General features: G+C 41.5%; 1 protein-coding gene across 2 annotated transcripts in view; it reads left to right on the top strand.

The window, feature by feature from the left end:
- The window catches only part of CNTNAP5 (contactin associated protein family member 5), a 319852-nt gene that overhangs the window by 203050 nt on the left and 104570 nt on the right, over positions 1–12232 (top strand). For both annotated transcript variants that reach the window (XM_079968601.1, XM_079968602.1), the window contains one exon: positions 8092–8292. In XM_079968601.1, the coding sequence (XP_079824727.1) occupies positions 8092–8292 (201 nt within the window). The remainder of the gene's footprint in view (positions 1–8091; positions 8293–12232) is intronic.

The following is a 12232-nucleotide window of genomic DNA, read 5'->3' as shown; positions in this document are numbered from 1 at the left end:
TCAGTCTGAATAATCTTGTTCAGTGACAAACATCCTAAATCACAGGAAAATGATTTTGTTTCCAGGAGCAAATCATTCTCCATAGAGATATTTCAAACTAGACAAATAAAAAATGAGAACTAGATGGGGACTTCTGCGGTTGGGTGGGACAAAATTCTCTTATTTTTTGCCTGGTTTAATTTATATGCTGTCAGAGTCAATGCAGGCTATTCAGAACATGATGGAACCGTGGAAAGATTTAAGGTATCTTCCTGTTTTAGAGAATATGTAAGCACTCATATATATAGATATTATTTGGTGTGTTCTTCTATTTCTTTTTCCTCCTCTCATACCTATAGTTTTGGGAGGTTATATCCTCATGAATTTGGTTTTTCTGGGCATAGATTGTCCTGCCAAGAGCAAAGTGGATTCCCTGCTTTACCATTTTTGTCAGAGTAGCATTTGAGCTTTTTCACCCATCTAGACTCAATCTGCCTTCTAGCACCCCCGGCCATTGGGTCCACACTGCAACGTGTGCAAAAAGCATTGAATACAGCCATGTGTATGCAACCTACAGCTCTCTGAAAAATTCTGTAAACTGGAGTATTCATTCAATTTGGGCATGGGAAATTAGAATAGAACAAGACACCCTGAACTAACAAACATGGAAAACATAATAGAACCAAGTAGCAGTTCATCACAAAGATGGGAAAAAAATGAGAGAGCAGTCACTTCCACAAATCCAGTGGGAATAAATTAGAATCCTTTTCTTGATGGTATTAAATGCACCCATGTATCTTGCCTGGGCTGTTCTTCCATGAGATGTGCCCCTCCCTTTCAGCTTTTTCATGCCACCCAAGTGGGGGCCTGCCCTACATTTTAGAGTCTCTGTTCTAGAAATATTGTCATATGTAAAAGAAGCAATCACTTGGCTGCCCAGAGATAAATTACTTTGACTTACACTTTCAAAGTGATTATATTTTAAGAGGTGGGGCATTCATTCTCTAGTCAGCCTTGAGTTTCTTCTGTAATCTAATTTATCATAGAATTTCAGAGTCGGAAGTAACCTCAAGAGTCGACTAGCCCAATCCCCAGCAATTCAGGAATTTGTCCCATCCCCCTTGTTCCGGCAGGCCAGGAAACACTGGCCCTGCACAAAGAGGCTCCACAGCTATTGTACCCAACAGTCAGAGTCAGAGCTACAGGTTTTTTTGCCTGGGTGAAGCCTCCAGAGGGGCACCAATAAGGTTTGCACCCTCTGTGTGTTTGTGCGTGTGTGTACACAAATGTGGGGGGGAGGGGTGCCAAACTGGGTCTTTCACCTGGGTGAAATAAAGCCTAGTTTCACCCCTGGCAGGAGCAGCTGTGTAAGGCACGACTTCTTCTAGCCCCTGGTAAGGTTGATTCCGGTAGAAGTTTTAGAAAGCATTGTATGGGATGGGAATTATGTGACCCACACAATGCAACACCAACTACAGCTCTCATCAGTCCCAGCCAGCATAGCCATTGATCAGGAAGTCTATAGGTTCCCCATCCCTTATGTAGATTATTTGCAGGCTTAATTTTGGAACTATGCAACCTATGTCATCTCTAATCTTTGAGATTGTCCTGAACCCAAGACCAGTAGAAACTTGGATGTTTCAGTTCAAAGCGTTGTAAATTTAAACAGGGAAAACAGGTTGAAAAAAACAGGACTCCCGATCGCCATTTGGTGGCACGATGTTGTATCACGTATATGTAAATCACTTTTTCTTTACCAGTCTAGCTGAATTTTTGCAAGCTACTCACCAAGATCAATTTTGTGATAATCAATGTCTTAAGCTCATGAGAAAGAATATTTTTTGGTGTGTTTTTGTTGTTGTTATTGCTATATCTTGCCATCTAAATAAAACTGTACAGACTATCTTTTTTAACCTGCTTTATGCTTGTAGAAGCACCTTCTGCTCACTGAGCTAAATACAGATTCAAGAATCCAGGCCGAATTCTCAGACCTCTCTGAGTTTCTCTGGAAACTTTTGCTTGTTTTTAGGCGACACTCTGGTCCTGGCAGCTTGATAGTATTTATTATTTGCTCCCCGATTGTGTCTCTCTGCAGTCTTGGGCTATGCAAATTTATTCATGAGAGCAGTTTTTAAAAAGACAGCATTTGAGCACACACCATATGTGCCTAGAATGCAGAAAGCAGCTAGCTCCTTGCAAATGCTGGTTATCCTATCCCACGCTGAGTACAGAATGGAGGGGGAAGAGAAGCCTCATCAGCTTGAAGAGCGAAGGAAAAATTAGGAAAGGCACAAAAAAGAGAGGAATTGTTCTGTCCCGTCCCCTGGCAACACATGATGCAGCAACATGATGCCAGATTTCTTAGGACTACAACTCCTATCATTTCTAACTAGTGTCCATTCTGCCTGTTGCTTATGAGAGCTGGTGTCCAACTGCATCTGAAGATCATCACCAAAGCATTCAACATTTCTCAGCTGAAAAAAGGGATATTCTATTCAAAATCAGGAAGCTTCTCCAGTGTTTGCTCTCACCTCACACATTTGCACATAAACATCTGTCACCTTGAACCAATTAAACTTTGAGTCCCTGCCAGGAAAGAAGGTGGGAAATTATCACAATAATAACAATAACAATAATGTGAGAATGGTCAGGAATATATCCAAGAGTAAATCCTGTTGAACTCAGTGGGACTTACTTCTGAGTAAAAATGTTTAGGATTGCAGTGTAAGGCTGCACAGTCTATACCCAATTAACTGGGAGCAAACTCTATTGAAAACAGTGGGGCTTACTTCTGAGCAGACAGCGTAAGGCTCAATTAACAACAAAGGAATAAACAATCCATGTGTTTCCTAAAAAATAAGATAAAAATTGTTGGCTGCTGAAGCATTGCAATTAAAGAATTTAAAACGAATTTGTTACATTTTTCTTCAGAATTATAGAAAGGGCTTTGTATGTCAGCTTCACCATTTCTTTCATTTGGTGCAGTTGTTTTGTTTTCTGTGTAAACAGGACTCCGTTTTTTGCACCTACACACACAAACACAGCAAAGGCTCATCTTTCCGAAAAGGACAGGATGTGGAGGGTCTGATCTCTCCACCACTTTTAATTGTCCTCCAAGACATGGAGGGGAGGAAACAGGAAAACTGGAACATTCTGGAATCAAATCAGAAACTGGAATGGCTTCTATAATTCCAGGACTATCCCTGGAAACCTGGGAAACTTGGAGGGTACGCACCACTTTGGCTAACCTTTACATAATGTAAGAAATAGGCTTTTGCATATGAGTTATATAAAAAAAGTATACTTCAAGTTCTCCTTTTTTTCCAACCTTATGTTCAGTTTATGTTTCTGTATCAGTTTGTATTTCTTTTTTAAGTCCTAATGAAAAATAATCATCATTTTAGTGGACATTTTTCCTAATCTATGCATTTTACATGCAGTTCTGCTGGATGTACACATTTTTTTGCAAGTTTCCCCTAATGTGCACTTCTATATGTTTATCTTCACTATTATATGCATTTTAAGGCACCCTTTCCCCTACATCTTTTGGTTGCAGAACTGAATTACTGAATTTCAAAGTTTAGCTGTTTTAGGTTCAATTGCTCTTTCTGGATTTGCACATTATGTAAGTTCAAATCCAGAAAGAGCACAACACAGGTGCCACTGTGGTCTAAACCATTGAGCCTAGGGTTTGCCGATCGGAAGGTCGGCAGTTCAAATCCCCGCAATGGGGTGAGCTCCCGTTGCTCGGTCCCTGCTCCTGCCAACCTAGCAGTTTGAAAGCACACCAAAGTGCAAGTAGATAAATAGGTCTTCTCTGGCGGGAAGGTAAACAGCATTTCTGTGCGCTGCTCTGGTTCACCAGAAGCGGCTTAGTCATGCTGGCCACATGACCCAGAAAAACTGTCTGCGGACAAACACCAGCTTCCTTCGGCTAGTAAAGTGAGATGAGCGCCGCAACCCCAGAGTCATTTGTGACTGGACCTAACTGTCAGGGGTCCTTTACCTTTAACTTTAAGTTCAAAACATGAATGAAACTGAATTTCTTCCCCATCCCTAACTTCTAAAACTATCCCTCAGAGGTGTCTGCCCACCGCAACTCTTTTATAAATGGAGCCATTAAATGGCTGCTAAGTTGTAAGGCTGCAAAATTAGCTTGGAAGTGAAGCATTGTCACTTATACATTGCAAAACAATTTAACAAGCTCTTAGGATATTTGGCTTTTGCTGGCTTAAATTAACTTTTTTCCAGGTTAATGTAATGCAGGGAACATTAGTTGTCCTTCAGCTGCTCTACCTCAGCTTGGTCTGAAACTTATCCAAGAGTGTAATGAAATAATAAAGCTGTGTGTGTTGGGAGGGAGATGAAGGGAGAGATTGTGGGAGAACTGTTTCTTCATTCACTCCACACACATACAATTCCAGGGAGACCTAATTAATTAAAGAGAGAGAGGTGGAAAATAGGACATGGATGTGTTAATGTTATTCTGTGTTGCAATGAGGAAAGCGAGCAAGGCCTGTTTACATAGTCTACGAATCGCAGCCTGTCCGGCTGGGCCCTTTCCACAGTTATTTCTGAAGCAGAGGTACAATGCAAGGAAGCATGCAATTCAACTGAGGCAGCACCTGGAGTCCCATAATAGCCAATTAATTCCTTTGCAAAGAAGTACTCTACCACTGCTGAGATCGGGAATTACATCTCCAAGCAGACAGAGGAGGTTGCAGGTCCTTTGAGTTGCTACAATGCTACACTTTCACACACCAACCAAATTTCACATGTTAACAGTGACAACAAATGTTCAAAAGCACCTACATTTTTATCAAGCAGTTGTGCTCTCTCTCTGTGTGTTCACATGCTGCATCATAGAATTCCTTAATGCCTTAAATTTTGCAAGGCCCCACAATGTACTCCCCCTCCCCTTCTCTGCCCTCACACTGGTTCCCCAACCCAGTGCATATTTCATTTTGTTGCTGTGTACTGACTTCCTCACTTCCAGAGCCTTAGCTGTTGTCTTTCCTCCAGAGCTGGTAATGCCTTGCATTTGGAGTGCTGTGCTCTCCTGCTTGCCAGTCAGAATGATCCACCTTCCTCTCTCTGTACACTGTTCCAGGGGTTCTCCCAATCCCACTCCACCCCAAGCCAATTTCAGGAGGCACGAGGGAGGGGGAGGGGAGAAAAACCCCAATCCACAAGCAGAAGCCTTTGAGGCTTCTGCTGATGAGATTCATTGGTTCAATCCCATCCACTGTGCTTTTAGTGAATGCTCCCCGTCTAGTCCAGCCAGTCCAGCACAGGGTTAACTTTTGTTTTATGAAAGTTTTAGTCAGTTTCTAATTGAGACAGTCTGTTGGAAGGAAGGCACATTATGATTACAGAACCCTCCTCAAAAAACCAAACCAACAAACCAAAACCACCACCCTCTGATACTCCCACTCCATTTCCTCTTTGTTTCTTTTGGTATATTATTCCATATCTTTTTCTTTGGACTTCTGTGAAACCAGCCCATTTAAAAAGCACTCTTTCCCTTCCTCCCTTTCTGTCTATCTTCTCCCTTTTTTTCACAGCAAGATTCTCTTTATATTTTAGACAATTGTATAAAACATAGGCTGCAGTTCCAAACGCAGCACATGAGCCCGGGGGGGGGGGGGAGCATCTCTTTTGGGAGTGAAAGAGAATGATAATTTGTACCCATCAGCAGATCCATTTCATCCAGAGTTAGCATGTTATCCGTGTGATTTACTGTGGGTTGTTTTGTTTTCCCTTTCTTAAACAAAACTTTTTATGAGCAGTTTTAGTGACACGCAGGGTGGCAAATCTCTGTGGCTTAAAGAGGGAAGGCTCAGCAAGAGTCTTTCAAGTGGCACAGCAAGCTGCAACTCCCACTGCTAAAATGCAGTGTGTTGTCAGAGGCACTTTAGTGGATTAGCAAACTCCTTTTAAAAGTTAGCGTGCATTTGCTTCGCCTCCCCTCCTTCATCCCCTTTCAAAGCACTACAGAACCCAATTATAGAAAAATACTGGCAACCATCAGGCCAGCTTTTTCGTTCTAAACCTGTAATGTGCAACTTGTACTAAATTTGCCACCGCCAAAAAAGACCTAATTGGGTTGGGGGAGGCAGAAGGTTAGAAAGAAGACTTTCTACATCAGAATTCAGATCTCACGGGGAGTGAGCCTAATGCAGCTGTAATAGTAACAGTAGGAAGCAACCATAACTAGTGAACATTCACAAGGTGCAGATCAAGGAGAGTAGTATCCATGCATCTATGCAGTCAACAGCATGGTAAGTCTTTAAAGGGTGTATAGGATAAAAGTGTCACAGCTGTAAAGTCTTCTATCACTTTTATGATGAGATGATTGAATTGGAGGCTGGCTGCTGCTTGGCCAGAAGCAGCACCAAAGGGAGGGAGAAGGAAGGTGAGCTCTTCCCTGTCACGGCCGCCCTGAGAGCTGCCTCACACCAATATTTTCTTGCTGTTTAAAAACAAAAATCTAAACAGTGGGGTGGGCATCTTAGATAGCTTTATAAAGTGTATCTTAGGTGGTTTTTAAGTGGGGATAGACAAATTCATTGGGACGCAGGTGGCGCTGTGGGTAAAAGCCTCAGCGCCTAGGACTTGCCGATTGAAAGGTCGGCGGTTCGAATCCCTGCGGCGGGGTGCGCTCCCGCTGCTCGGTCCCAGCGCCTGCCAACCTAGCAGTTCGAAAGCACCTCCGGGTGCAAGTAGATAAATAGGGACCGCTTACCAGCGGGAAGGTAAACGGCGTTTCCGTGTGCGGCTCTGGCTCGCCAGAGCAGCGATGTCACGCTGGCCACGTGACCCGGAAGTGTCTCCGGACAGCGCTGGCCCCTGGCCTCTTAAGTGAGATGGGCGCACAACCCCAGAGTCTGTCAAGACTGGCCCGTATGGGCAGGGGTACCTTTACCCTTTACCTAGACAAATTCATGGAGGATAAGGCTATCAATAACTGCTGGTGATGATGGTGATCTGGAACGTCCAGATAGAGGCAAGATGCGAATTACTGGCAAACATGAACAGGAAAAGACTATTGAGTTCATCTCTGGTTCCAGACTGCCATAGCCATAATGGTTTGCCATTGTGTGAAACAGGATGCTGCTGTAAATAGCCCTTTGATTTGATCTAGCATGGTTCTTCTTATGTTCTTATTTCCTTGTTTGCATTGAAAAGCATGGTTTATATAGAGAAAGAGGTGTATTTTCTGCAATGTCTCCATCCCTTCCTGTTTTCTGTCCTCCCCTCAAGATAAGCATGTGTTGGTTTCATTATTTGATAATGTGCTAGCTATTAAAGCACAGGAGTTTGGTGTGTTTGGATGGTGTTTGTTACTAACCTTTGATCTCCATAATAGTTCAAAGCTCAACCCTGTAGCAAATTTAATTGATGGCCATCTCTGCACAGTTGTTCTTTTTCTTCTCTTTCCTTAGTTGTAAGGAAAGGCACAATACTTTGTTGCAGAGCCTTTTTTAAAAGTTTCCTTTTACCTTTTTCCTATTCAAGAAGCTAGTAGCTAAAAAGTAGCTAAATCAGTTCAGTTTTATGCTTAAAATAAAAGAAAGGGCTATCGGCTTTACACTGCACTAAAATAGAAGGCCAATTTTGCCTCTCCATCAGGCATGTTTCTTCAAGGTCAGCACTTAATAGCAGAGAATCCGCCTTAGTATCTAGCGGTTTTGAGAGCTCTCTTGTTCTAGAGGAGTGCAGTGCTGATGCCCAGACAACAGTCCTATCTTTAGTCCAGTGATATCACTTATCTGGATGGATAAACAACTCATGTGCTTTGTTGACCCATGTTGACTCAGAAAGTGACTGGGAATTTTGCAAGTAATGCCAGGAAACCAAATGCTAGGGAGGATTGTTGCTGTACCTGCTTCTTAGCCATAATTGGAAAAGATCAGAATTGCATCTGTCTCACTTATGGTAGCAGTTGAAGCCTACATTGTCCTCAGCACCAGTTTGGTATATGTCTCATTGTTTAAAAGTACCCTTTTTGGAATACACACACACTCCAGTATCTATAGGGAAATGCACCAGATGCTGTTGTTGACTTTTCCCGCTTTTCTCATCTTTCCCCCATTTTGTTTCACTTAACAGAAGATAAGATCTGGACTGTAGTCCAGCACAACAATACTGAGCTGACTCGAGTCCGTGGGGCAGATCCAGAGAAACCATTTGCCATGAGCTTCAACTACAACAGCAGCATGGAGCAGCTGGAGGCCATGATAAATAGTGCCGAATACTGTGAACAGGAGACAGCTTACCACTGCAAAAAGTCACGTCTGCTCAACACTCCAAGTAAGTGTCATAAAGTGAAATGTTTCCTCTTTAGCTACTGGTGCTTGCACAGTTAAGATTCGACAGTGCTACACCAGTAAAAAAGAAAAAGAAAAGAAGAAAATCAAAAGAGAAGTAGAACACAAAGTCAGGTTCCTCTCTGCTTTCTTATGCACACACAGGCTAGTGTTATACTGGATATTTCCATTTGAAAGGAAGCAGAGTACCACCATGTATGGCTATACTACAGAAAGAGATGCAGCACATCTGTGGTAGAAAAATATTTTCAGAGACCATAGCATGATGTATCCTTGTTCGCCACATCTGTGGATGTCAGAGAATTCTGACAAAATTGGAAATTGCTGCAGTTCATGTGTTCATCTGTGGTCAGGAGCAGAAATCAATTTGTTCACATCATTGTCAAATCCAGAAACAATACATAATTAGTTACTTTATTTTAAATCATTTCCACATTTTTTTAAACATTGAAATGAATGCAAGTTACATAAATTGTTATGGAAGTTAATCAACCTTCATTAAATACCAGGCAGTAAGATGAATAGCATAGTATTTGGCAAAAACTGAAGTGCAGCAGAACAGAAACAGCTCTGGTGGTAACAAATACAGTTTGGAATTCTTCATTCCTTTCATTTATTATATTTCTTTGCCACTTTTCAGCCACATGAGTCACAAAGCAGCTTACATACAATAAATAATAGCACAGTAGAACATCACAGTTACAACATAAATGATAAAATAATTAACAAATCATCAGTAAAACAGCCACTGTCTATAAAGCACTATTAACAATACAACTTAAGAAATAGGCTAAACAGCACATCCACAAGAAAAGTCATATTATAAAACTCACAATGCATTACAGCATTCATAATCCACGGAACAATATTAGCAACATTAACAAACTAACAACCAAAAACAAACTAAGCACTGTTGAATTTGCTAACATATTTTACTTCCCTAGCTGCTTCATGTTGCAATTAGCACAGATGTTATTGTTGTTAACACCAAATGGTGAGTATATATATATATATATATATATATATATATATATATAGACTGTGGGGTTGAGTGTACACCTCCAAAGTTATGATGCAAAGTGCAAACAAAATGAATATTTTAGGTGGAAATGCATTGGAAAACATACAGAGATGTGTTTTTAGGGAAATATTTACAAAATGTGTGCAAAATGCATACAGTTTAAATCCATTTTAGTGCATTTTTTAAAAACCCCACAAAAAGGGAAATGCGCACTGATTGACACAAAACTCAAATAGGCTGCTCATTCTTAGTTTGCTGATGATCTGGAAAGGGTTAGTCTCCTCCAGTAACTCTTGTTTATATGATGAATCAGAGAAGCAGGTGTATTTTGTGAGAACGCAACCAACACATTAGTGATGCGACCAATTTCCCCAACCAAATCCATTTTTGTTTATGCCCCCTCATTGTGTGTTTAATTATGTTTAGCCCAGGGCAATGGAAGTTAGAAAGATATGGAATATGCACATAAATAAGCCGTGTGAACTGTGGGAAATTGCAAGGTATCTGAGACAGCTTGTCCTCAGTTGTGTGCAAGAGGCCTTTAAATTAAAGAGAAACCCTGGAGCATTGTGCATGTCCATGATTAGAATGCATTGTTGCATTCAGCGGTTAAGTAAAGAGGAAAAAGTCTGTCTTCAAATCCCTAATATTACAGCATTGTAAAATAGTCTTAGTTGTGTATGGTCTTTTTCCTGGCCAACTTCTGTTAGGTTGCAATGTATTTTCTGAGAAATATTTGAACTTAATTTTTATTTCTGCTTCCATATATAGATTAGCTTCTCTAAGATCACCTCATCTCCTGCATTGCAGGGGGTTGGACAAAGTGACCTTTGAGGTCACAATTCTTTCATTCTATAGTCTTTCAAAGGAAACCTGTGTTTATGGAATCCATGCCATAAACTGTTGCAGACCTCTTAGGATTGTTTTCAGTTGCCCTCTGTTGTTGACTTTAGAGATCAGCATGCAGTTTATTGCTTTCCTCAGAAATTTATTGGTTCCTTCAAGTATTCCATTGGATGAGTCACAAACTTTCAGAGGCCACAAGAATGCAAGAAGTAGAGATGTGCTAGAAATTTCAAAGAATTCTTTTTTGACCGTTCATTAGCTTGGTGGGGGCAATAAATTTCTCCAAATGTTTTATGAAAAAGCTGCTGCTAAACCTTTTGGGATGGCTAAGGTTCCTTTTCTTTCTCTTGCTTTTTAACTAAAACACACACACATAAAGCTAGTGCTGCCCAGATCTCTAACTTGGGGTCTGCTCAAAGCAGTAGGAGAACCAGGATCCCAGATATCCACACCCCTAGGAGCTGTCAGATCTGGACATCCCTGCCTTGAGATTTGAGGCATCCATACCAGTTCCCTGGGTTTCTGTCACTCCCAGGGCTATAGGACCAGACGGTGATGGAGAGTCAGGCAGGGTATCTGCATAACACATGAATTTAAGGGCCAGGCCAATAGCATTGCAGGACCCGAGGGGCAGAGGCTAAGCACTGTTTTTCTTCATGGGATGCCCATTGAAGGAGGCTACTTGTCTTCAGTGAGCTTTTCTGTCTGTACAGACCAGGCTTTTTGGACCACACAGAAACTTGTACCATTACCCTTTTCCTACCTACTTCTCCAGAAAGGTGAAACCAAATTGGCCATTAGTCATTCATATTCTAGACAACATTACTTGAATCATTTTAATGCCTTCTAGCTTGGAACCATTTGTACTCATGTTCAGTGGAGTAACTAATTCGATATTGGATGGACTATTTAGGAACATGAGGGCTCAGGATTTTCCAAGGGCAACAAGAAATATCTCCTGGAGAATACTTATATAAATCGCTGCTATTAGGTTGGGTTGCCACTCACACTAAAAGGGATGGGATGAGATGGTCTTCTGTTTCCTGCAAAGAGTGAGGCCACCATTTTGTTTTCACTTTGTCCTTCTCCTTTTGGAAAGAGATTGGTTCTGATGGATCTTAGGGGGGACTCTTGTGGGCTATTGGTGTGACAAGCCGATCCTGCCCCTATTTGGCCCTTTCCACAATCAGGAAAGCATTTTCTTGCTCATTGTCAGAACCTGCTATCGCCATGCTTCCTCTTTTCCAATATTTTCCACGGGGTTCAAAATGTAGAGCCAGGCCAGTGAGATGTGTGGCCTGGAGATGGAAGAGGAGAATCCCAAGGCCAGACAGAACAGAGACATGAACAGTCATATTTGGCCCTGAGTTCTATGGTTTCTCACTCCTGATCAAGTGATGTATAGAAGAGCTTGCATTATCCACCTCCAGCACAGAAACCATTTTAGTGAGTTGCAAGTCACTCTTCCTATCTCTGACAACCACTGGTGTGAAGGGAGCTTATGCATTTTTGTCAGTATGCAGAGGGTCTGTTTACATGGCTGCCAAATACACAGAGGATCATAGTCATACTGTATGTCCACAGGTCACACAATAAGTAACTTATGGAATGTTACTCTTTAATCCAAGCAGACCATTTTTTCACACCTCTCTTTCATTTTCAATGTTGTTAAAAGGTGGAACTCTATGCACTTAAGCTTCCATGTGTGATTACAATACTTGATCAACTCTTCTGTCCATGGAGATCTGTTCACATGTGTAACTTATGAAGGGGATGAAGGTTTCAGTTAAACCAATAGCAAAGAGGAGACAGTGGCTGAGAGTAGCCACCACTGAGTTTGTGGCTCAGCTGGAATTTGAATCAGGGAGTTTCAGCTCATCATTCATTATATTAATATGTAAATTGCTTTTAAGCATCATGCTCAGATATCATTGTTGTAACCTGGTCCTACAAGACTTTCAGAGTGCTGTCAAGTGGACTTATTTTCCCCACACAAGCCAGTGTGTAATTAAGCACCTGGAAGCTGAAAATTGCTTTTTCTGCAATTATCTTACAA

This window comes from Podarcis cretensis, assembly GCF_951804945.1.
Source record: "Podarcis cretensis genome assembly, chromosome: 1".
Taxonomy (NCBI): Eukaryota; Metazoa; Chordata; class Lepidosauria; order Squamata; family Lacertidae; genus Podarcis; species Podarcis cretensis.
This window is presented reverse-complemented; position numbering and strand designations above follow the sequence as displayed.